This window comes from Heterodontus francisci, chromosome 4, assembly GCF_036365525.1.
Source record: "Heterodontus francisci isolate sHetFra1 chromosome 4, sHetFra1.hap1, whole genome shotgun sequence".
NCBI classification, from domain to species: domain Eukaryota; kingdom Metazoa; phylum Chordata; class Chondrichthyes; order Heterodontiformes; family Heterodontidae; genus Heterodontus; species Heterodontus francisci.
The window spans coordinates 157939989-157966825 of NC_090374.1; the positions used below are offsets into that span (position 1 = coordinate 157939989).

At 39.6% G+C, this 26837-nt stretch overlaps 1 protein-coding gene across 9 annotated transcripts in view; it reads right to left on the bottom strand.

Moving 5' to 3' along the window:
* Nucleotides 1-2637: 2637 nt before the first annotated feature.
* ythdc1 (YTH N6-methyladenosine RNA binding protein C1) overlaps nt 2638-26837 on the bottom strand; it is a 61766-nt gene continuing 37566 nt past the window's right edge. For 4 of the 9 annotated variants that reach the window (XM_068030451.1, XM_068030449.1, XM_068030447.1 and 1 more), the window contains 10 exons: nt 18848-18965; nt 16952-17036; nt 16688-16854; nt 13627-13709; nt 8737-8773; nt 8605-8644; nt 8424-8504; nt 8248-8295; nt 7556-7690; nt 2638-4169 (listed from right to left, as the gene is read on the bottom strand). In XM_068030451.1, the coding sequence (XP_067886552.1) occupies nt 3954-4169; nt 7556-7690; nt 8248-8295; nt 8424-8504; nt 8605-8644; nt 8737-8773; nt 13627-13709; nt 16688-16854; nt 16952-17036; nt 18848-18965 (1010 nt within the window). In that variant the 3' untranslated portion in view covers nt 2638-3953. The remainder of the gene's footprint in view (nt 4170-7555; nt 7691-8247; nt 8296-8423; nt 8505-8604; nt 8645-8736; nt 8774-13626; nt 13710-16687; nt 16855-16951; nt 17037-18847; nt 18966-26837) is intronic. The other 5 variants (XM_068030452.1, XM_068030450.1, XM_068030448.1 and 2 more) reach the window with 3 other exon arrangements.

The following is a 26837-nucleotide window of genomic DNA, read 5'->3' on the forward strand; positions in this document are numbered from 1 at the left end:
CTCGCACCTCATACCTTCCTTTACTAAGATTCGGGACCCTAGTCTCAGAATCAACTACATCACTCTCCATCTTGATGAAGAATTCTATCGTATTATGGTCGCTCATCCCCAAGGGGTCTCGCACCACTAGATTGTCAATTATTCCTCTCTCATTACGCAATACCCAATCTATGATGGCCTGTTCAGCATAGTGTGTGGCAACTGTTGTAGGATGACCTTAAGAGTGGACCACCTTAAGAAGCTGTAAGTGAAGATCACCCGAGGAAGTGATGTCATGTCACATGACCAGGGAGTTGTGGGTGGAGCCTAAGATGTGTGTTGATGTGGCTTGTGTAGTGACTGTTATAGGTTCTAGTTAAGTTATAATAAAACCCACATATTCTTTAGATATTATTTATAGTCCCGTGAATCTTACAATAATTCACACACCAAAGGAATAAGTAATGTTACATAGTGGCAGCGGTGGGAGATATTTTTTCTGAAGAGCACCAAACATTACATTGTGGCAATGGTTGATTTTTCCTGATGAACACACCAAGAACAAACAAAGAACAGCAGGCTGCCTACCTAGAGTGGCTAAAGATATGGCAGGACAGCAGCTGGCTGGAGACCGCAAAACACTGCAGTGGGCTAGGCTACAGACATGACCCCAGGAGGTATTAAAACTCTATGATCACAGAAGGTAATATGCTAAGAGATCGGAGCTGTCACCTAATCTGGCAGTGGGTCAAAAGATTTGAACAGCAGTAGCTGCAGCCATCAGTTTTACTTTCCCATGTTTTCCTTCATGAATGGGGCCTAAGGTAAAGAGCAGGAAGCACTCAACAGTGCCACTGAAGGACCTGCACAAAGTAAAAGGCTGGCTGTGGCAGCTGCTGGTACTGTAAACTGCAGCTCTTTAAAAATAAAACTCAGTTTAAAAACCCAGCTCACTGAATTTAAAAATAATCAATCAGCTGTGTAAACAATAAATGATCTCTTGGTTTTAAAAAAAAAAGCTGTGTAAACAATAGCTGTAGTTTCTCCCTCTTAAAATGGTCAGGCCAACAAAAATGAACCTGTCATGGAAAGGGAACAAAAAGAATTGTGCCAGTGAAACAGAAAACCTGTAATTGTCCAGCATTTAGCTGGACAATTTCTGAAGTTCTTTTTTTCTGGAGATCATACACCTTAATGCTACCATGGGATATTGTAAAAATTGCATGCATGCATATTTTGATCCAAACGTATGCAAATTTACTGATATAATGTTATTCCTAATCCAAGCATATAATATTTAGGTAATTTACCAAGTTTTATCACATAACTAATTTGATTGAATAAAAATCAGTAACAAAATACTACATCCTGTGAAACAAATATTAAGAATTTTCACCTGAGTGGTTTAGTGGCCAGTTTTGCAATTTGTCCAAATTGTTTAACTAAATCATGAAGGCCGTTAACTATTTTTGATTGTCCATAAATTGCTCAAGTTACATGTATATCTGATTAGGTGCATGTGTGCACCTTGCATGGTCCCTCAACCCATAATTTCACTAGAATACACTTTAAAGATAACAAAAATTTGGGGCATTAGTTTTTCCTCTCCAGTAGTTTAGGACAAGGATGGGTGTTCAATCTATCACTACATACAGCCCTCTGGTCCTGGCAATCAAGCCTCAGCTCAGGCAACTCTTACCACCAACCATCATGCAAGAAATACATATTAAAATTTTGCAGGCCTACAGGTCTGGAAGAGAATTTTTAAGCAGTTACCTCATTGGAAGATAATTTCTAAATCTGAACACCAAAATTTAATAGTAACAACTTGAGTTCTACAAATGAAAATTAATGGGAACATGAATTTAAACTTCATGAGACTTCAAGCTTCATACTACAAACCTATGTACTGCTTAGTACCTAGATATACATCCCAGGGATGCAACGGAAATGATCTAGTAATTTGAACTGTATATAGCATCTCCTGCACAAGCCACCAAAATGTTTTAAGGGTAAAACGAGTCCAGAAACTAATCAAGCCGTTTTATTTCTCAAACAAGTGAACATATAGAGCAATAGAGCAACTATGACTAATTAATCCAGTCTGTAGAGTTTATTTTTGAATAAATTAATGAACGTGCTACACTTCCCAGCATTAATGGGTACTCATGCTTGAGCAAAATAATTTCCAATTACTATCCAACTTCCTAACCTTTTAAGTCTGCCAGTGTTTCTGTCCCAAAATGTATGCCTCTGTTCAGAGAGGAGCTATGCTAGACAATAACTAAGCACACTGGAAATTCCCAACACAATCGGTATGAGTTTTAAAAAAAAAAGAATTACTGATAGTCTTCAGTCTCTGGAAACAGCTTCAGTTAACTCATTAGAATTTTTACTACTTTTTTTTTGAAAAAACACTGAATTAAAATTTCATTTAAATGGAACTTTTCCAAATCTTTGCTCAAGGGAGAAAAAAAAAATCAAAAATCTTGACTCAGGACATTAAAATTTGGCAACATCTATGTGTATCTTTTATATCTGGAACAATTTTGTATTTTCTCCCAAGAAAAAGTTTGATACAGGTTACATTTAGTCTTCAAAATATAGAATGATTTAAATTCAAGTTTACTTTTCACATCAAAAGTTGGGATTCTACACTTGTTTGGTTTTGTAACAGCAACTTTATTGTAAGACCAGCAAGTAAAAGCGATGATGCCTTAATGGAATGATACCAAACAAGATGAACATTTTTCCAAAATATGACCAGCATTCAGCTACTCCTTCAACTGTGATGTTACAGTTACATACAAGCAATCAGAGGAAGCTTTCTAGATCTTTCCAGTGCAGAATTGTATGGATTCTCATTATCATTTAAAAAAAAATATTCATGGAAGGTGGGACAATGGACTAAATGTCAAAAAGAAACAGTCCAGAGCCTGTAAATTTATTAAAATTGAAGCAATATAATTCTAATTACAATTATGAGCATAAAAGAACAAAAGTCCTAAGGTTAACAAATTTATGTATCTTCATATGTGGATGCTTTAGGAAATGAAAATCATCCAAACTTTTTTTCCACATGCAGATGAGGTTAGCATATTTAACAATTTATTAATTCAGAAATTTTGGTCCAGACTATCTACATGAAACATTTTTATACCAAAAGACATTATCTACTTTACATCAGAAAGTACAAAGGAAGTAATCACTTTCTTCAACACCACTTCTTTATGTAATAAAGCAACACACACTGAAAGTGATCAGTTTTCGCATTTATTTTGTACAAAAGTTTTGCAGTTAAAGGTAATGTAACAATTTTCTACCATAAACTTACAGTAAATCTATCAGGCCACTGCGTGCTTTTTTAATTTTTGGGAGAAAAATAATGAACTTTAGCATTGATTAAATGCTATTAAGCAAGGGATTTCTTCTCTTAAAAAAAGTTAAAACTGGATTGTAATAGTGTCTTTGAATATTGCTTTCATCATTAACAATGAAAAAAGTTGAAATCTAAATGGAGGAGTTTTAAAAAAAGTTACTTGCTACAACATAACAAGGTCACACAATCAGCCCATTATACTTAACTTGCATACTTATTAGCAGCAATTTTTTTTTCATTAATCCATGTGCAACTACATACAACAAAGTCTACGCCAAGTGCAGATTTGTTCCTCACAGCTTTCAACTGAACAGAGGGCAAATATTTTTGATTAGACATTAACATTCACAGATGACAATAAGTCACCAGAAAACCGCACCCCTCCCCCTGAAACATCCCTCTACAAAAATCTGTGCTTCTGGGTTCAAAATTCAGTTGATATAGTCCCACATGCATGAAAGCAATAGATGTACAAGGGTCATAATAAGTTCCAATATGTAATTTAACTTAAAAAAATAAAAATAAAAAAGGAACAGTTCTAAACACCTTTCTGCTACTGTAAACACAAAAAATTGACAGTGCTTCAGCCAACAAGTTATCTCCTATATCTTCCTCGTTCTTTGTCTCTTTCTCGTTCTCTCATCCTTTCCCTTTCTCGCTCACGTTCCCTGCCTCGATCACGTTCTCGATCTCGTCGGCTGTCTCGAGGCCGTTCACGTTCTCGCTCTCTTTCCCGTGGTCTACTTCGGCGATTGGTGACAACTGCCTGAGTGCGACGAAGGAAGTCATCTACTCTCATGTCATAGTCATGCTATTGGAATGAATAAGAACTGTAACTAAAAAATGAAAATATCTGCCTTGTAGAGAGCCACAACTAGAACACATGTCTGAACAGAAGCTCTTCTAGTCAAGACTTAGACAGCATTCAAATATATACTTCTGTGAGGTTTTATACTGCAGCAAATGTTAATCTTTTACCTCTAGTTAGTTATGAAGCAAGGGCAGCAGGGCACTTGACAGTTATCACCCTTAAGACACTATGTCAATCATAGGTCCGCAGAGGTTAGTACCAAGACACTGTTTACTAAAAGTTAGGTTATAACTGCACTCTATGCAAAATCTCCAACAGTTTTTAATATCCTGTCATAGTGGTAGGTAAATGTCTGGAGCCACAACATAGGTTCTTCAATTTTACTTTAATTTATTTTAAAAAATGAGAATGGTTCAACAAGATGGTGAGCACCATAAACATGTTATCTTCAAGTGGGATGTCATTTTTCTTGACTGACTGTAGCTTATTTGTAAATCTTTTACTTGCTTTCCTGAGTATAGCAATGTTCAAAATAAAGCATTCACTGATTTCCCCAAATTTACACAGGTCTTTTGAGAGCCAAAGTTTTCCCCACCAACCTTCCCAGATTTTAAAAAAGGGGAGAACCTGAAATGCCGAGGTTTCCAAATTGACAAAAATTGAATTTAATGAATTTAACTTTCCCCTCCAGGCTTATGTTTATAAAGTGTTGTTTTGAACTGTACCAGTTATTCTTTAAAGGTCACAGCATGACAGTACGGAGCAGAAACAGCAGTAATTGGAACATTATATAGTTAACTTCTTTACAGACAGTGTAAGAAACCAGATTGGTACTTCAAAGCCAAACACAACTAAGTAATGCAAAACCAAAAAGTAGTCCTTTCTTCTTCGCATGACCAAACATGAGACTTTAATCCTTGTGATAGAACCACACTGCCATTTGTGTACATTTCTGTAAATTTTGATAGCCCAGATTTATATATTGCAAAGAAAAATAGCTGTAACAATGCAATGTGACCTCAACTCACTTTCCTGTCTGTCCTCATAATACCTGACTTCCTTGAATCTATCTAACTCAGCCTTGAATATATTCAATTACCCAGCCTCTACTGCTCTCTAAGGAAGCGAATTCCACAGACTAACTAGCCTCAGAGAAAAAAATTTGCATCTCAGTCTTAAATGGGAGACCCCTTATTTCTAAACTGTGTCCCCTAGTTTTAGTCTTTCCCTCAAGTGGAAACATCCTTCCAGCATCCACCCTGTCAAATCCCCTCAGGATCTTAAATATTTCAATAAGATCACCTCTCATTCTTCTAAACTCCAATGGGTATAGGCCCAATTTGCTCAACCTTTCCCTTCAACCCAGAAATCAGTCGAGTGAACCTTCTGTGAACTGCTTCTAATGCAATGTTATCCTTTCTTAAGTAAGGAGACCAAAACTGTACACAGTACTCCAGATGTGATCTCACCAGGGCCCCATACAGCTGGAGCAAAATTTCCCTATTTTTATATTCTATTCCCCTTCCATTTGCCTTCCTGATCACTTGCTGTACCTGCATACTAAATTTCTGTGTTTCTTCTACCAGTACACCCAGATCCCACTGTACCACAGATTTCTGTAGTCACTCTCTATTTAAATAATATTGTGCTTTTCTATTCTTTTTGCCAAAGTGGGCAAGTTCACGCTTTCCCACATTATACTCCATCTGCCAAATTTTTGCCCATTCACTTAGCCTATCTATATTCCTTTGTAGACTCTATGTCCTCTTGACAACTTACCTTTCCACCTATCTTTGTGTCATCTGTAAATTTAGCTACCATACATTTGGTCCCTTCATCCTAGTCAATGATGTAGACTGTAAAAAGTTGAGGCCCCAGAACTAATCCCTGTGGCACTCTATGAGTCACATCCTGCCAAACTAAAAATGATCCATTTATCCCTACTTTGCTTCCTGTTAGCTCACCCTGATGTGGCACCTTATCGAATGCCTTTTGGAAATCCAAGTACATCACATCTACAGGTTCCCCTTTATCCATGCTGCTTGTTACTTCCTCAAAGAACTCTAATAAATTAGTCAAACACAATTTCCTTTTCACAAAACCATGCTGACTCTGCCTGATCACATTACGATTTTCTAAATGGGCTGCTATAACCTCCTTAATAATGAATTCTAACATTTTCCCTATGGCAGATGTTAGGCTAACTAGCCTATAGTTTCCTACTTTCTGTCTCCCTCCTTTCTTGAATAGAGAGTTTACAATAGCTATTTTCTAATCTGCTGGGACCTTTCCAGAATCTAGGGAATTTTGGAAGATCATGACAAATGCATCTACTATCTCTGTAGCCATTTTTAAGACTTTTATGCAGTCCATCAGGTCCTGGGGACTTGTCAGCCTTTAGCTCTAATAGTTTTCCCAATACCTTTTCCCTGGTGTTTGAGATTGTTTTAAGTTCTTCCCTCTCTTGTAGCTCTTGTTTTTCAAATAACTTTGGGATGTTTGTTGCGTCTTCTACAGTGAAGACTGACAGAAAATAGCTGTTAACTCTTCAGCTAGTTCCTTGTTACCCTTTATTAATTCCCCAGACTTACTCTCCAGAAGACCAATCCTCACTTGAGTTACTCTTTTCCTTTTTAAATACTTGTAGAAACTCAATATCTGTTTTTATAATTCTAGCTAGCTTTCTCATCCTCTAATTTCTACCCTTTTTCAGTCTTTTTTTGCTGCTTTTTAAAATTTGTGTAATCTTCTGATCTACCATTAATCTATATGTTGATTAAAATCACCCATGATTATTGCAGTACCTTTCTTACGAGCCCCCATTATTTCTTCCTGTGTACTCTGTCCTACAGTGCATCTCCTGCTAGAGGACCTATAAAGTACTCCAAGTGACTATCACACCAGAAAAAAAATAACCAGTACTGTTTTCAGTCCTTTAGCCAAACTCCTATGCCCACTGCCACATATTTTCCATGAGAGCAGAGAAAAAGCAAACCCCAAAATTTTTTTAATACGCAATACAGCCTTAGATGTTACAAATTCTGGGGTTATAGACAACTTATTAAATACTACAACCCAAAGAAACGCTCTTTCGCAACTGCTCACTTAACCATGATGCAGAGAAGCCAAGACTGGTGGAAAGACTGAATAAAAATAATCTACCCTATTACATTTAATAATAAAGTGCCTAATCTCAGTTGCCATTTTCCCCAATGTTGATAAATTTGTCAGACACCATATTGCACACTGGTTATATTTCCATACCATTTAACTGGAACGGCTTAAAGTAACAGTCACAGCAAAATGGGATAAGTTGTTACTGCAGTGAACATCTATCAGTATGAAAGTTGCACTAATTTTGCACGAAGTACACCTACTGTACATACCACTCGCTTGTCTCTGTATCTGGCTTCATGTGGGACTGGATGATGTCCAGAATATGGTGGGTGTGCCTGAGGTGGTGGAGGATGATGTTGGTAATAGGGATGATGTGGAGCCTGCTCCATACCAGGATAAGGTGGCTGTAAATTAAAGAGACATGAATGTTAACGCAGCATCCTCATTTTCATTTGCAGATTTTTTTGACATGACAGTAACAGTAAAAAATATATTTATTGCATCCAATACTGAATTGCCAGCATTTTATTCCCAACAAGGGCGCACAATCACAAGAAACCGTTTAGCAAGAAAGTGCACAAACAGCATAGGATGCCATTAGATTCCAGGCCAACATCATTGTGCTCAGCCCAAGAACAGTCAAGTTTGTTTCCCCCAGCAAGAGGGAGACAAAAAGAGGATAAATTCACCTCCAGAATGCACAGACACTGCTCTGAATGCTAGATAAGTTATTATTCAGTCTGGTTTACAACTGACCTGAAGCATTTCAAGGATTGGTCAGTAGCTGCAACACAAGCACACTGAACTCAAACCTTCAGCTCAATTGCAAATGTACCTAAGCGTTTCAAAAAGAGGTCAGACACATTGGGCCAGATGGAGTTGCAAGGTAAAAATGAAGCTTTTTTGTTTGGGGGGGGGGGTGGCATGGGAAATCAGGGGCAGAGGGTTTGAACTGTCTTACCTGTCCACCAAGGACAACCTTTTTGAGGGGTGGAAGACAAAGGACAGACTATGGAAAGTGAGAAAAAAATCACCTACTTTAATTTACAGTCAGAGTCTTTCCTGACTTAAACAACTAAAGAACAATGATGGGCAAAAGTCCTCTACCAAATAAAGCGTGTCTTTGCAACAACTCACCATTCCCTGCCAAGGTGGTGGTGGACCAATGCTGTGATGAAATTCCCTCATATAATCATTGTAGGACTGTAAATAAAAGATCTATTTGTAGGTTTAAACCAGGCTTTGAAATGTATTTGCCAATATAGTAATACAAATGTTAGTGATTCGAAGGTTTGAAATTTTACAAAAAAGTACTTACTCCATTTAAAAACACATCACGTCTAACGCCAGAAAATCGTCTGTAGGGATATAAAGTATTGAAATGAAGAATGAATTTATGCAAGAGAAATAAAAATGCGAATGAGTGACATGTGCAATTTAGACAACCTACCTCTCCACTTCTTGGTACCGTGGATCCTTCATGTATCCTGCCCAAACATGAACATATTAACAAGAAAAGTTTTGCATAATGATCATTTACACAGGAAACCATTACTACAACTAACAGGAACATTTAGACAATTCATGGTTTTAATCAACAGCATGGAAACATCTGCACTCTTTACCAACCTGCAGAGCATTCCACACATTTAAAAATATTTTTCAACCTATGCTAGCCTTCAAGATTCCAAATATGCCCAAGAAATAAATTTACAAACAGCTAGAGATCATTAAAACTCTTGCATAGGGCACATAATTCTTCTGGTCAGTTTTTGGTCATGATTTGTCAACATTTACCAGTCACTTGCTATGTCAGAATATCATGTTCAATTTTGCTAAGTCAACTCTTATGATGTAGCTGTTATTAGAGACGACTCTGGAATGAGTAAGTTTCTTCCAAATCCATCACCATTCTTGTATTTTTTTAAAAATCCAGACATAGACAATGCTACAGGTAATTTATTTTGGCTTTTCCTCACTTGGAATATTTTGTTTTAAGCAGGGACTGCTGACATCCTTGGTGGATACTGATTTGGAAGAGTTACTGAGTTCAATAGCATAGAGCTGAATTGGTTCCACAGGTCATTATTAACCTAATATTTTAGCAATTATGCCATTTCATTAAAGCTTTCTCCAATATGTTCCTTCCATTATGATAAACCCCTTAAAAAAAAATCAAGACATGGGGCCAGGGAGCCAATATTATAATTTCTAACTTTACCCCCCAAGAGTAAAAATTACAAAGAGGGGCAAGAAGATTGGAACTATAAATTTAAATAAGCTTTGTAATAAACAGAAAAATTGCAAGTCTGGTGAGCTGTTTGTCATGAATCACCTGTTAATCTTTCATTTGAGTTTTGTTTTAGTATGGGAACCAATCGACTCAGGAAAAGGCAGCTTACATGAATATATTAAATTGCTCTCTTTCCTCAAAGACCTTCTTTTAAATTACAGAATTTTCTGCATCAGAGAATTGTTTAACAAAGTATACATTTTAATTAGGACAAGGTCACTAACTAAAGAAACAAGGTAGTGATGAAAAATCATTCAAACCATGTAACTCTCACATGCCCTTTCCAGCTTTCAATATAAAAAGCCGAGTTTAGACTTAAAAGTAATCCGATGGTGTACAATATGAAGCCAGGTTCATAGAACTCCTCGATTTAAGCTCTGGTAACTCTATCTACCAAAAAGGAAATTGTTATTTCAAGCACAGCTAAACCTTAAGTATTACCCAAATTTTGATACAAATTTAAGAGTTTCAGTAAGAAAATCATTCCTTTCATAATTATTTCTGGAGAACTGTTAATCCTAACCTTTGTGCCCCATTAAAACTGAGAAAACATTCTTAGGTGAATCTGTAAGGAATTTTTAATATAGCATGTGTGTTATGTCACTGTTATAGGCCTGAGACAAATATATACCATAAGGGTGAAAATAAATTGAAAAACAACAGGAACAGCATTCGCAATGTGCAATACCTAACTGATAACCTAACTGCACAAGACTCAAATCTCAACCCACTTTAATAAGGCTGATTTTGCAGGTTTTACCTAATTTCCAGTCACTCGCTTAAACAGGTTAATCTTCAGTCTCTAGATCGAAATTTGAAACAACTTCTCTAAGCATACTCCATACTGTCAAACAAGCAGTTCCCGAAATAACATCCTTTTACTAACCAGCATAAGTTTACTTTTTACAACTGCTTTTACTTTCTGTTCATCAGCAAAGCCCAAATACAATAATTTTAGGAAGACACTGCATAGCTGGAGACATGCCATTCATTTCTATAGAGTTAATTACCAAGAAAATCAATTGCAAGACTATGCAAGTGAAAGGCCATAGTCATCACTTAAAACAAAAAACTGTCCATGGTCATTTAATCTAAAGCAGTACCATTTGTCAGGTTCTTTTTAAATAAATAAACTGGCTGTGGCATTGCCAATAAGTCGAAGAATAATTTGCCACCACACCACCTTGTTGCAAGAGCCTGCAACTACATCAAATCTGAAGTAAGAAAATTTTAACAAAAGCAATAATGATAAATGCCATACAAGCGTGACCAAACACCATTGACAACAGGAAGTAAGGCTTGTGGACAGTAAGCAAGTGTCCTGTGCAAGGCAGAAATATATTCTTAAATCTTTTTAGATAATTTACTGTTGCTTGCTCATGTGAACCTCCACACCATTGTATTCAGTTACACTGAATCAATCAATATTTAGCCAGCTAAAAGAAAAAAGTGCATTTATAAATGTAAGCGTGCATTAAACCCTAAACTCTTCCACCAATAATTCTCAAGCTAGTAAAACGCAAGAGTGGGATAAACATAAGGGCACTTCATTTTGCCCGACAGCTCATTTTGTTTACAGAACCTTACTAAAAATGTAAATTATGAGAAGGCTCTTTCATTCTTTGTAATGTGTGTGACATGAGTGTGCTGCATACAAATGTCACCATCTTGAATTGCTTTACAGAAAGGTTCTTGCAGATAATTTTTTATTCATTTGGAGCAGAACAAGTTGACATTGTGTTTTAAGTATGCTGGGGATAGATTTGAGTTGAGCACTTCTCGTGACAATAGCATATTTCTGAAATTTGGGCAGATTTTAGCACACCTGTGACATTGGGTGAAACATTTTATGGGGCACTGACACCCAAATTCCCAACATAGAGTTGTAGTGTTATACAGCACAGAAACAGGCCCTTTGACCCATTGTATCTGTGCCGGCCATCAAGCACCTATCTATTCTAATTCCATTTGCCAGCACTTGGCCCATAGCCTTGTATGCTATGGCGTTTCAAGTGCTCATCTAAATACTTCATAAATGTAAAGAGGGAACATACACTACATTTTGCAAAGTTCTACAAAAGGAGAATTAGTAGAGAAGATTACAGGTGGCACAGAAACAGAATAACTTCGGTTGCTATGATAATATTTTTCATCTTATGCTAATCTCATACCACACAATATCCTCAATAAGACTTCCAAAAATATTTGGCTGACATTCTTCAGGATCCATACAAATAGTGAACAGAATTTAACTCATGACTTATACAAGAAACTAAACAGGCATTTTTGAAAGTGAAGCATTCCTGATTGCATAAAGATTCAAAATTGCAAGTCTTAAAAAACATATTTTCCATGTGGTATTTTTGGCAATTTAAGTACAATACAATCTAAAAAACCAAAATTACATGGATTTTTTTAAAATTTAAATTTATTTTCTATGAATGATAAACAAAAGATAATACTGCAGGAAGGATGTCAAAGCCTTAGAGAGTGCAGAGGAGATTTACTAGAATGGTACCAGGAATGAAAGATTTCAGCGATGTTGAGACACTACAAAAACTCGCCTTGCTATCCTTGGTGCAGAGAGGGTTAGAGGAGATATGATGGCAGTGTTCCTTGCTGAACAGTTTCTTGGGTTTTAAGGTGACTGGCTAAAGCAAGAGGCAATATGCAGATTTCTTTTTTTTTAAAAAAACAAGTTGTTTTAACCTGCAATGCACTGACTAAAAGGGTCGCAGTAGCACATCAAATAGCAACTTACTCATAGGAATTGGATAAATAACTAAAGGAAAAATCTGATGGGCTTCAGGGCAAGAGCTGGGGAATGGGACTAATTTAATAGCTTTTTCAAAGAGCTGGCAGAGGCACAACAGACTGGATGGCCTCCTTCCGTGCTGCATCATTCTATGATAATTTTCTAATATTTCTGGTAACCGATATTAAAACTCTGAATTGAAATAACTTACTCCTGTTTCTAGTTCGTATGTTCGTAACAGAAATACACAACCTCCTGATCACAAAATATGTTGAGTTTAAATAAAAATCACTACACGTATAAGCCCTTTCTCTGTACTTTTCCAATTCTGGCCCCATGCGCATCCCTGTTTTTAAATCGATCCACCATTGGTGACTATACCTTCAGCTGCCTAGGACATAATTCCCTCCATAAGCTTCCCTTCTCCTCCTTTAAGTCATTCCATTAAAGGTACTTCGACCAAGCTTTTGGTTATCTGTCGCTTGGCTCAGTACCAAATTTTGTATGATGCGGTGAAACCCCTTAGGATGATAAAACTACAGTAAAGGCATGATATAAATGCAAGTTGAATAGTCTAGTGCTATGGCAATGGACTAACTACCCTGTGGCAGCAAACTGAAAATCCCACCAAGACAAGTTGCAAAATCCCAACTGGTTCACTACGTCACTGGGAGGAAGTGTGCGACTGCATTGCCCTCTGGACAATAACACTGCTTAGTCAGTGATGTTCAGACATTCAGAACAAATTTTTTTTTTTTAAGTTAACAGTAATATGCTATTCAAATCAACTAAGATCCAGGCTTTAGAATTCAACCAGCTACACCTAGACTATTAAAAAGGACTTTAACTTTATGTAACTTGCCACATGTCTGTTGTCAACATCTTCCGGTATTTCCCTTTTCATTACTCACCTTTATATTAGCTACATCTGCTCAACATCTTTTCACTGCTAATTGGCAAATGTATCTTATAGTTAGGCAACAGTACTAACCATACACCTGCAATGGACATGAAAAAACTGTACAGCGTATGACATATTTGCACTTACCTGAAGTCTCAATGATTAGTATTGTGAATAGGAAACTTGAGGATTCCATGTAGCATGATTTGAATGGAAAACCTGAGCAAGTGTACACAGACTCACAACTGCAATTACACAGCACAATATACTTGACTCTCTGTCCATTCAACAACATCTGCAGATTATATAATTGCAGTTATGAGTTAAGGTAGACTTCATTCAAATGCCACATTTCTAACTCAAAAACGTCAATATGCTACAAGATAATGACCTGGTCTTTGAGAGAATTCTGGTGGGTAGTCAATCCTTGGTCTCTTTCTGGTGTTATATGAGTCAAAATCTTCTGCTCGACGCCTACGTAAATTAGGTAAACAGAATCATTATGAAACCACAACTTTATGAATACAATTGAAAAGCTGACAAAATGCAAATTTTTAAGATAGCAATCAAGAAATGCAAACATATAATGGGATTTGTTTTTCCTGTGTTTCATCGGTACAGTAATTCTGATTACTTTAATGAAACAGTTCATCAACTCTATCAGCTGGATTTTTGCACTGAGATATTTGACTCGGTGCATATATGTCTTGCTAAGTGCATTGAACCCACTGTAAAAAAAAATTAACTTGTTCATTTTAAAATGGTGTAGGATGGCTACTGTTAAACTAGATCTTCAGATCTCAAAAGTTGAAGAAAATTGCAACCAAACATTTGAGTACACAAAAGTGACCAGCTGCATTTCATGATGGCTCTGTTTTATGTATGTCATGGCAACAGAAAGCTTACTTTAAAAAAAAACATTTTCATGAAGTTGCAAAGCAAAATACAAGTTACCACATGAACACAAAGAAAGGATTTACCATTTGTTCATTCTGGCTGACTGATCAACATTTTCAAATATTTTATACTTATAGTTTGAAATACAGCAGTTCAAACATAATTTTTATCCCCACAAAGAGGGAGACACCATGGAGACCCAAGTTTCAAATACAACGTAAATACAACCTTTTTAAAACTTAAAAAAAAATCTAACTTAATTTTCCCTATTCTCTTTCTGCTAAACAGGACATGTGCAGTTTTATAATTCACATTGGTATTACTAACAAATGTGACAAGTGAATAAATGATGATAAAACCAAGAAAATCAAATCTCATCATTCACACAATGGGATTCATTCAAATGTGCACTTTAAGGTCACATTTGATTTCTACTATCGCCATGGGATAAAACATTAAAAACACAAAAACCTTAAACAAAATGCCTTGGAAGCCTTAATAGCCCAAAGTCAGGAAGAGCGATGTCAATTATGTTCATACGAAATGACTTTTCTCCAGCTTTCTGTTGCATACTTTTTAAATATTGTTTAAATAAAAATTAAGCATAAAAAGGTTTTCATGGTGAGAAAAATTCATTAATTCTACATCGATTCTCACGACTGAATTAAGGCGCAAGAAGTTACAGTCTGGGTATCAACTCCACATTGTAGATTAACCAACATTTGCATTAAGGCTTCAAAATGATCAGGTATAACTACAACATTTGGCATAACAAATATATGGGCAATGCCTATTAACTATTTGAATGGAGTAGAAATTTCTTAGAACTATGCATGCCACAATAAGGAGGGAGCCAATTAAACCAATGTTCAAATAGGTTACCCTGTTTTAAGCAGAAATTAAGATATTTTGGAAAATGAAAACAGATTCACATTAACAAATTAAGAGGATGCATCAACCAAGCAACTCAAGAGTAATGAAGAAAAAGTGGATTTTCCTCACCCCATCATTCAAAACAAAACAAGGGCAATAACAGCAAGTTCATATAAAAATGCTGGTTAAAGGAGGAACATACCGCTTCTTGTAGTTGATTTTTGACCACGCAACGAAGGTTTTAATTTGACAGTAAAGTTCATAAAGCAGTCCCAACTAATGACTTATGATGTGAGCCACAAACATAAAAGGAGGGCCTGGCAGGCTGAGTAGAGGTGTTGTGGTAGCAATGCTATTGCAGTCCAGTGCAAAAAAAAGAACAAATTCCATTCACAAAGACCTTTAAAATAGCACAGTGAACCCCTTGGATCATAACTTCAAAAGACAGCTGGCCGCACAGTCCATAATAGCCACAAAGAGAGGGGCACTGCCAGGTTTCCTCCTACCTAATCGACAGTCCACTACATCAATGAAATGGGCCACTGTTGGATTATTTTCTACCTACCACAGGTGCTTTTCATAAAAGGAAACATTTGTCAAAGGCTGCATCCCAGCAAACTACATCAATCCATAGTCCTTTGACAGAGTGGAGGGTATTGAAAGACTTAAATCTGTTGTTTGATAGTTGGCTATAGGCAAAAGCACTAAGCAGTGGTTACATCAGTTCTTTGAAATTCTCCGCCTTTTCACTGTGTTAACACCCCTTTTCTCCCCCCAGGATTAGGAGGGAAACTGTATACTGTTCATAGCAGTGCTCAGTGAGGTGGCTTCAAACTGTAAAGGTCCAGAGGCTCTGTGGACATCTAAGAAGATCGCACACGGACTCAGCAACATCCACTCTCTGGTTTGTTGCCAGGTCTCCAAGGGCCATCGATTTTCCCTTTTTAAAAAAAACCTAATCACGTGGATGCTTTCAGAAGCTCAGCAGCTTGATGGAAATGTATTCACTGTGACTAATTTTTTTTTAAGGAATATTTTCAATAGGTGTATGCGTCACGGTGACCAGGGTGTAGCACCAAGTGAAACAGTCCCACATTTAATGCTCTTCTTGACCAAGATAAAATAACTTAACCCAAAATGAGATGTCATCTTCTGCAAAATTAATAGATACTGATCCTTTTAAAGTCCCAGAGCACATTATTATCCACAGGAATACACCTGAAAGAAAAGGCTTTCACAAGATTATAAAAGCAAGTTTACCATTAAAAATATATAATTTACACTCCACCTACCACACCAAGATCTCATTAGTTCTACACAATACCTCAAACTCTCTCTACCCAGTATATGTACAGGATGTACCACTCTCTGTACCCATATATTGAAAACAATAATATAATCACCCCATTTCTTTATTACAGTTCATTCTGGACATTTATGCTTTAACCACGTATGACTCCACTCTTTAACTCTTGAAGACGAAAAGCCACTGCGAAAGCACCCACAGCTGTCAAGGGTAGGCTGTGCAATCCTCACTGAAGCCACAGACTAGTCCATGCAGCTTGGCATGAGGATTTTAAAGTGATCTTCTGTATCGCTGGTACCATGAATGGTGACTCTTAGTGCTCCATCATGTTATTCCAATACAAGTGCCTACTATCAGTCCAAAGAACGTTTCTAACCTTCCCACTTCCCGGACAGGATCACGCCGAGAAGGCCGCCCTCTTGATCGTGGCTGAGAATGCACTCTTCTCTTGTGCCGCATTTTATGAATGAACTGATACAAGTCAATGCTTTCATCCGGTGGAAACAGAAGGCAAAGCTGTGTGCCACATTCAGGTTCAATTTCCTATTTTTAAAAAAAGGCCCAATGACACATTGTTTAAAAAAAAACAGGCAAACAATTTCAAGTCTGCAATAAGTCTGAAAAGTTAAGAGTTGTATACCTGCCCATCCCGTCCAATTTTAACTGGTTTGTTTTCATTCCACAGGTTTACAAGATGCCCCGTTTTTGTGAATGGTAGTTCACGCCTGGAAAAGAACTTTTTTTTTAATAAGTAAGCATAACTGTCAAATATTCTACCTCATGCAAATTGTTAATTTACAGATCACACACAGCTTGCGGGACATTCATGCAGCTATTTTTAATTCATTATTGTATTTTTTTCTTGAAAAATATTTTTATGCTTTTTCTTGGGTATCCTTAGCCATTAAGGCAGACAGGTAACTGGCTTGTTCTGTGCCAATTTACCTCCTCACTTGGCACAAGGAGGTATGTCAAACATGACTGAACTTATGTATAGGAATGATTACTTCAGTGCAGTACTAAAGGAGTGCTGCATTGAGAGAGGTGCCATCTCAGAAGAGAGAACTATTCAAGTACATGTTAAAGATCCTATGCAGCTATTCAAAGAGCAAGAAGTTCTCCCAGCATTCTGGCCAATGTGGGAAGGGAATAGACAGTAACATACATACTCCATACGTGGTGAAATAAGGATTATGCCATTGTTACATCTGGACTTGACTATTCCAATGTTCTTCTGGTTGGCCTCCAGTCTTTCACCCTACATCATCTCTGCTTTCAACTGCCTTGGCCCCAAGTTCAGCAATTCCTTTTGTAAACCTCTCCACCTCTTTAAAGGTGCTCTTTAAAACCTATCTCTTTGACCAAGTGGCTCTGTGTCAAAACTGTTTATTTGCAATGCTCTTGCTAAGCACCATGAAACATTATGCTACATTAAAGGCATTAGAGAATGAAAGTTGTTGTTGATTAAATTATGATTTATAGGTCTAGTAGATTTGATAAATAATACCTGCAACAATTGCAGATCAGTTAATGCCAATAAAGCTGAACTATAAAGGCAAAAGAGCAGAGTAGTAGTCTGTAAAGGTACTGTGCACTAGTCAAATCTTTAACTTTCAACAGTGTCCATTTCTAGTCATTAAGACAAGAGAGACATGTCTGCATTTCCTCAAGTGCTTGCAAGAGCTATAATGTTGATCCCAAGTATCTCGTACATCGTCTTCTCTTCACCCCACCACTGGCAGCTATGCTTCAGCCATCTGCACCCATGCTCTGGAAGTCCCTTCCTAAACAACCACCTCTCCTCCTCAAAATCCACCTCTTTGATCAAGGTTCTGGTCATCCATCCTGATAGCTCCTCCTTTGTTGTGGCAACTTCTGTTTTTTTTTTCAAGATTATACCTTTGAAGCACCATGATATTTTTCTATGTTAAAGGTGCTACATAAATGCAAGTTGTTGCTGTCGTCGGCAGAGTTCTCAGTTGTGAGGAAAGACAGGAGAAACTTTGATTTTTCATTCATATAATGAGACTGGGAGCTGGCCTTTTAAAGAGCTTTAGGATAGCAAGATAATAAATGGCACTGAAAAGGTAAATTTGAAATTCTACTTCAAATTAAATTGAAATTAGAGCATGGGGACATCTGAAACTAGTAAAAGGTACAACGAAGACTCATATCAGCAAGTTCATCACAGAAGAGTGATCAACCCATGGAATAGGTTTCTAGGTAGAGTACTGGAGATTAAAAACCCCTGGAAGAAAGAAACTAAATGTTGCCATGGTGGAAATTAGGGAGTGTTGGGTCTTAAAGGTCATCATTACCTATATTTATCATGATCCTATGAACAAACCAACATGACTTCCCTTAGATTTTCCTTTCATCCCCATAAAGTGGCTAGTCTATACTCAACACAACACAAGCATGCAGGCAGTCTATATAATAAAGAACTGCTTGTAGAAACCCATAATTGTATTATTCCATAGCATAATGCAACTCATATCTGCTTTTGAATGTTATAGCTTCTAACTACTCACAGTACCTGCAAATCCAGTCAATTTTGAAGACACCACCTAACATTTTTGCATTCATTCCTGCAGGCAGCACCCAATGTATCGGCGATCCTCCATGGTGTGATTCTGAAGAAAGCCTGGCAAATCCTGCAAACAAGCGATGTTTGTTAATAGTTACACAAAATTAATGGACCCCCTTCACATATACATTATGCTCAAGCTTGTACCATGGATATATTTATTGTACCTGCAGGTATGAATTTTTGATTCAATATATTCTGTCGAGGATCAAGCCATTAGTGAGAGATATGATCCATTGCAAACAGGACCACACCAGGCATCCATATCCCCAAGAAACATTTACTCAACTACAGCAATACTTTGTAAATTAAAGTATATTGAGTGGTTTGCATTTAATGGAACTATTGAGCTTTTTTTTTGGTGGGTGGGGGGGGGGGGCGGTGTTGAAAAGAGAAAGTGGCGAAAAATGCTGGCTGGCAAAAGATGCCCGTCGAGCAAATAAATATGATTTTACTACCAAGAACTTGTTCTTATTCCCAGATATCTCATACAGAAAAAGTTGACAGGACTGCCATTTTCAGCATAACTGTCAAACTGGCAATCTATGGAACAATGCTGGTGTCCAGTGGAGAAGATCCTGTGAGATGGCTCCATACAACACCCACTGGGCAAGGGGCAGGGGAAAATTTCAAAAGAACAATTTAAAAAAATCATGCAAACATGAAATTCACATGGATCATCGTTTTTTTCCCCCAAAGGGCAGTAACTTGTAAATTTTCTGCATTTCTTCGAAAACACTCCAGGATAAAATTCTTTAATCTGTTCCCTTTAATTATTGATAAAACAAAGTAAAATACAATTTGAAATACACTTGGAGGTAGTAAAGGAACAGGGATACCATTTTGTGAGCGTACATTATATAGAATTTTTTTTTATACAAGTCACGTATAGCAGGTTAATATAATTATAGCATCTTAAACTGAGCATCTGACAAGCACAGAAGTTCTGACAATGTATCAGGAAAAGTTTGGCGTTTCCATGCTTGAACAGAAGCTCCATTAAGATCAGAGACAATGTAGCTCTGATTCTCTGAACCACAGTCCTTTGGGTCCAGACTCCCACTCGAAGCACAGATTTCTGGTCACAACCTGATACATGCAATATACTACCAAGTGCAACTTTCATTCATGTCAACAATGATCAGTCGAGTTGTAACATCCATTCCAATCTGCTGTCATTTCTCCCAAGGCTCCAAAACATATGTAAGTACGAAATACAAGTCTGCACAGTATCTCTCAGTCGCCCTCCCTACGAGCGTTGAAAATCTTATTCCTGGTTATATTATTCCTGGATCTAAGCTTAAAACAAACAAGATGAATACATTGTAACGATCAGGTGAGCAATGTCTAGGGGTCTTTTGCTGTCTTCACCTGGTCTTATTGTAACAGGGTTTTATTTTAAACACACTGTTTTGAGCTCCCCTTTGTGAATCTTTGTCCACAACTTTCCAATTATAAGGCAATAAGTGAGCGCAAACAGGCTTTCTTTGGTTTAAAGCAGAAAAATGAAATTTATTAAACCTTAAACTCTAATATGGTTCATGCATTCGGATATACCAGGTGCTCACACTAGCATACACACGCGATATAAACATGAAAAATAGGGACAGAAAAGAGAAGAACAGATAAGTAGAACAGTTTGAAGCAATATCTTGTTACTGTTTCTTGAGCTCGCTGTAGTCCTTGAGTGAGGTTATATTCTTGCATTACATTGGGGCCCAGTAATCATCTTAAAACTTCATTCACGTGGCAAAACTTTAGTTTTACGTGTTTTCACAAGATTCAGATCCTTGTGAAGAGATGAAGACAAGCAGATAGGAGAGATGTTCTTGCTTCAGTTCCAAGAGCACACAGCATTGAGTTCAAACCCCTTTGATGGGAGTTCAAATTCAAAAAAGACTCCAGGTTGCCCTGCAGGTTAGTCATGTGACTTGTTCCTTATTCGTAACAGTCTTTTCAACATCCTTTGTTGGGAGGTTCAAATCCAAAAGCTCCAGCCAGCCAGACATGTGACTAGAACTGGTTTGACCACTTCTGTGTGTTGGAGAAGTCGCTGCTGGATCCCCATTGATTCAACAATGTCTGCTCCCATGAAAATGTCTTTCTGGTCAGGGCTTGCAATTTTAAGTTAATGTTCATGTGGCGAAATAATGTGTGCCTCAGTCTTGGCAGGTGGGGTTTGCCTGTCACCTCCACACCCAGGAGAATGAATTGCAATTTGAAGAGAATGGCACATTTCATTAGAGTTTGAGAGAAATAGAAGATTCAGAACGAAAATCATGCATTCCTCTCATTCATTCACCAGTCTTGAAGCTCATTAAGATGGTCTGTTCTGGGGGGGGGGGGGGGAAGAAGAGGTAGGACTGCTTTAATTTCCCCCTTTTTTTCTCCAGGAGTTAGTAGGGGAGCGGTTCTATCCTGAACTCCCTGATTCATGCAAAGACATTTGGCTTCAGGGGATGGGTAGTTCCCTTTTCCTCTGACTGTGGGAGAGGAGTCTGTTACTCTTCCCTTTGTTCTCTCGGACACTCCTACCTGCAGGTATTTGTGCAGACTTAACTTCATTTGCCAGTGACCCTTCAACTAGGTGAAGCATCACCGTCACTGTTTCTCTGCCCCCTAGAGGTCTCTCTTTGTTCCTGTAAATGCTGCGAGCAACTCTGGTGGGGCGTTTCTAGAGTCTGTATTTACACAGGAAGATGTGGGGTCTAATTTTTTTAGGTTGGTTGACCGGGCAGCAGGGGTTTTCATCTGAGATTCTTCCCTGACTTCCTTTAACCTGCCCTGTGGGCCACTTTTTCCCCTTCTCTTTCAAAACTTTTGCCAGCCATGTTCCCTTTTGTTCTCTGCGGGGGTCCCTTACAGTTCACCAGCCCTCAGCTGGAGGGTCCTCCTAACACCGGTACAGGACTTAGGGGTACAGATTTCACTGTAGGTTGGGGGATTCCCCTCAACCTGGCACATGTGGCAACTCCGGCATTACTCCACCACATCCTTGTGGAGTTTTGGCCAGTCAAACTGCTGTTTTATGTGGGCTTTGGTCTTTTGTATACCGGCATGTACAGCCACTGTAGTCTCGTGGGCCCTTCTTAATATTTCTCCCTGGTACCTTTGTGGCACCACTAACTGGAGAACTACTGTTCACTCCTTGCCCTCAGGTCTGTGAGGAGACTCCATTTCCTCATCAGTACCTCATCCTTTAAAAAGCAGCAGTAAGGGACTCCCTCTGCTTCACTTTCAGACTGGGCAGCCTGTGCTAATTCTCGCAATAGATTAGATTTTTTTAGATTAGATTAGAGATACAGCACTGAAACAGGCCCTTCGGCCCACCGAGTCTGTGCCGAACATCAACCACCCATTTATACTAATCCTACATTCCTACCAAACATCCCCACCTGTCCCTATATTTCCCTACCACCTACCTATACTAGTGACAATTTATAATGGCCAATTTACCTATCAACCTGCAAGTCTTTTTGGCTTGTGGGAGGAAACCGGAGCACCCGGAGAAAACCCATGCAGACACAGGGAGAACTTGCAAACTCCACACAGGCAGTACCCAGAATCGAACCCGGGTCCCTGGAGCTGTGAGGCTGCGGTGCTAACCACTGCGCCACCCATTATACTGGGTCAGTTTGCTGAGCCTCAGCTAGGGAAAATCCATTTAATTCATTCCCTGGGTCTTTCCAAAGAAAGTCTCAGCCAGGTAGACCTCATGGTCACTTGCCTGCAGTGTCAATGCAGTCTCCTCTGGGAGAGCTGGTTTGATCATGGCATGACCCACTGCACATTCAGGGACTCTGCAGGAGACTGTCTCCTGCCACCATCCTGTCTCTCTGACCTCCTGCGGTCTTTCTTTCACGACTTGGGGGGGGGCTACCACCTTCACCCCTGCCAGATCATTACCTAGGAGCACGTCAACCACATCCACAGGCAAACTAGGGACAATCCCTGCAGTCATCGGTCCCGAAACTAGGTCGCACTCCAGGTGCACCCGGTGTACAGATACAGACATGCACTGCCCTCCAATACCATTCACCACCATTTTGGTGTTCACTGCACTCTGAGGGAAAGGTCAGGCCTTTTCCCCATAAAAGGGATCTGGTGGCCCATGTCAGAGAATCAATATGGGCTTGCTTGCCCCACTCAAGGGATATGGGGTTACTTTCCCTTCAGATACAAAACCCTGGTAACCTTCAGGAATCCTATTAACTTTTCCTGCACTGGCCGTAGCAAGCTTCTTGGGCTGCACCCTTACTGCAGTCAAAGCCACATCCCGTTCCGTGTTCCCCCTCAGGACCTGGTCTTCACGGAGCAGGTATGCCCTGATTAACCCTACCTGGCCATGCTTTCACTAGGGTTACTCTGTCGCCTCCCCCCTAGCTAACTCAAGCCACTTCAGCTCTTGCTCTTCAGTCTTTCCGGAATATCTTTCCTTTCTCTCTCGCTCCTCTCTTTTCTTCTCCTGTCTTTCTCTCTCTCGTTCCCTCTCCTTTGTTTTTCTTCACGTTCCATTTGGAAGCTCTTTCTTTCTCTTCCCATTCCTTCTGGAAGGCTCTTCCTCCCTCTCCTGCTCTCTCTCTCTTTCCTTGTCTTCTAATTCAAGTTTATTTTATTCTAATTGTATCTTTGCTAGCAGTGCCCTGTCTGGGTCTGCTTCTAACACTGCTTCATCAGATTCAAGGGAAAAATGGCTGGCTACTAGCTTTAGGAGTTCAGACTTTCTAGCCTTGCCACATACAGTGATCTCACACTATTCAGCCATTTTTCTTAACTCCTCCATAGATGGTGCTTTTAACTTATCCCGTTACTTCACCCTGGCTTGGAGAGCTAGTCGTTTCAGTTGCAGACATGTTAGTATACAATCACACACAACCACAAGAAAACCTGTATTGATTTGCTCTTTTTTGATAGGGAACAATTTGGCTCCCACTTCCAATTTGCACTTGTTTGTTTGTGGGTAACAATCGGACGCTAGCACCTAATTTCTGTTACGATCAGGTGAGCAATGTCTAGGGGTCTTTTGCTGTCTTTACCTGGTCTTATTGTAACAGGGTTTTATTTTAAACCTACTGTTTTGAGCTCCCCTTTGTGAATCCTTGTCCACAACTTTCCAATTATAAGGCAAAAATAAATGAGCGCAAACAGGCTTAAAGCAGAAAGATGTAATTTATTAAACCTTAAACTTAAACTCTAATACGGCTCACGCCTACGGATATACAACACACTCACACTAACATGCACACGCGATATAAACATGAAAAATAGGGACAGAAAAGAGAAGAACAGATAAGTAGAACAGTTTGAGGCAATATCTTGTTACTGTTTCTCGAGCTGCAGTCCTTGATTGAAGTTATATTCTTGCATTTCGTTGGGGCCCAGTAATCTTAAAACTTTAGTCATGTGGTAAACCTTTATTCTCTTTGAGTTTCACGTGTTTTCACAAGATTCAGGTCCGTGGGAAGTGATGAAGGCAGAAAGGAGAGGAGATGTTCTTGCTTCAGTTCCAGGAGCACACGGCATTGAGTTCAAATTCCTCTGATGGGAGTTCAAATTCAAAAAAGACTCCCAGGTTGCCCTGCAGGTTAGTCATGTGACTCGTTCCTTATATGGAACAGTCTTTTCAGCATCCTTTGTCGGAGGTTCAAATCCAAAAGCTTCAGGCAGCTAGACATGAGACTGGAACTGGTTTGACCACTTCTGTGTATTGGAGAAGCCACTGCTGGATCCCCATTGTTTCAACATTGTTACCATGGAAATGTCTTTCCGGTCAGGGCTTGTAATTTTAAGTTTTAATGTTTATGTGGCGAAATAATGTGTGCCTCAGTCTTGGCAGGTGGTGTTTGCCTGACAACATATATATATCTTCTTCCCGAGGGCAGTCCCTCAGGAACAAGGATGACTTTCTTCCACTCTAGGGTTGTGGGTCCTTAGGTGACTGAATAGTCCAATTCTGGTAGTCCACAGGTGGGGCAGGTGGTGTTTGGTGAGGCAAGTGAATGGGATGCTCGTATTTCCGAACGCTCCTTCCACTGTTTGCACTTGGTCGCTGCCTAAGCATATCAACGTTGTTCGAACTGGCTGGCACCTTCGCTGATGTTTCTTCTCCATTTTGGGTGGTTTGGGGCAAGAGATTCCCACGAATCAGTGGAGATGTCATTTTTTCAGGGAGGCTTTAAGGACATCCTTGTAGTGTTTCCTCTGCCCTCCTGGTAGCCTCTTGCCGTGATGGAGCTCAGGGTAGAAAGCTTGCGTTGGGAGTCTTGTATCAGGCAGGTGGACGATGTGGCCTGCCCAACATAACTGACTAGCCACGACCAGTGTCTCGATACTGGATATGTTGGTCTGAGAGAGGATGCTGATATTGGACCGCCTGTCCTGCCACTGGACTTGCAGGATCTTGTGGAGGCACCAATGGTATAATTAAAAAACAAATTTGGAAACCCAGTTGCAAATTAATTTAAAAACATTGAAAATGGATTGGTTTCCTGCACATTTGATGAAATAAAACCTGGGAGCAGTACTTCTTAGCAACAGAATATTCCACCACAATCTGTAAAGTCATGGCCCGGCATAATGCTCACTCTACCATTAGCATCAAGCCAGGGGATCAATACTGGTTCAATGAGGAGAGCCAAAGAGCATGCCAAGAGCAACACTCGGTATATTTAAAAATAACTTGCCGACCTGGCAAAGCCACAACACAGGACTACATGTATGTTAAACAGCGGATGCAGCATGCTATAATATGCTAAATCAGAGTTGTCCAACCTTTTCGCATTGGGGGGCATTATAACTTTTGGCTTATGGGGGGCGGGGGGGAAAAGAGGGGAGCCTGAGAAACAATTTTGGAAAGATTTAAAAAGTTATCTTATTAATCAAAACAACAAAAATGCATTTTTGTGAAGAAACTTTAAATGAGAAGATTAATTTATTGACTTACTTTCTCATCACTATGTTGGATACTGATTTTGCGTGCACAAGCAGTCAATGCCTGCCCGCACAACTGTGGCAATGCGGAATATTCCAGACAGATATCCATCTGTCAGGAGTGATCTCTCTCTGTGTTCCCTCCTCTGTATTGTTTCCTCCCTGTTTTCCCCTCCCCACCCCCGTCTCCTCCAACTTCCACCTCTCCCTCTGCCTCCCCCCCACTCTCTCTCTCTCTGCCTCCCCCCCTCCCCACTCTCTCTCTGCCTCCCCCCCTCCCCACTCTCTCTCTGCCTCCCCCCCTCCCCACTCTCTCTGCCTCCCCCCCCACCCCCCTCTCTGCCCATCTGCCCCCCCACCTCCCTCTGCCAGTCTCTCCCCCCTCTCACCCCCTTTCTCACTGTCTCGCTCCCTCTCTCAAGCTCTGACTCCACCCCCCCTCCTCTCTCCCCCACCACCCACCCTCTCCCCACCTCCATCCCCACCACCCACCTTGTTCCCCCCCCCTCCAGCACCCCCTCCCTCCCTCTCCAGCCCCCTCTCTCTCTCCCTCCCCCCCCAGACCCTCCTCTCCCCCTCCCCTCTCCAGCCCCCTCCCCAGCCCCCTCCCCTCTCCCCCCACAACCTTCAGGCAGAAAAGCTGAGTGGATGATTTATGTCCGCCTTATCCCGAGGTTCCCCGATCACAGATCTGAGTCCACAGCCAATTCAATTCATTCCATGTGATCAAGAAGTGGCTGACCGCATTCGATACAGCAAAGGTTAAAGACCCTGACAACATCCTGGTTGTAGTGAAGACCCTGTGCCAGAACTAGCCAGGCAACAACACCTCCCCCATTTGCAACCTCTACCACCTGGAAGGACAAGGGCAGGAGACACATGGGACTACCATTGCCTGCAAGTCTCTCTTCAAGTTACACACCATCGTGACGTGGAAATCTAATTGCCATTCCTTCTTCATCACTGGGTCAAAATACTGGAACTCCCTACCTAATAGCGCTGTCTAAGT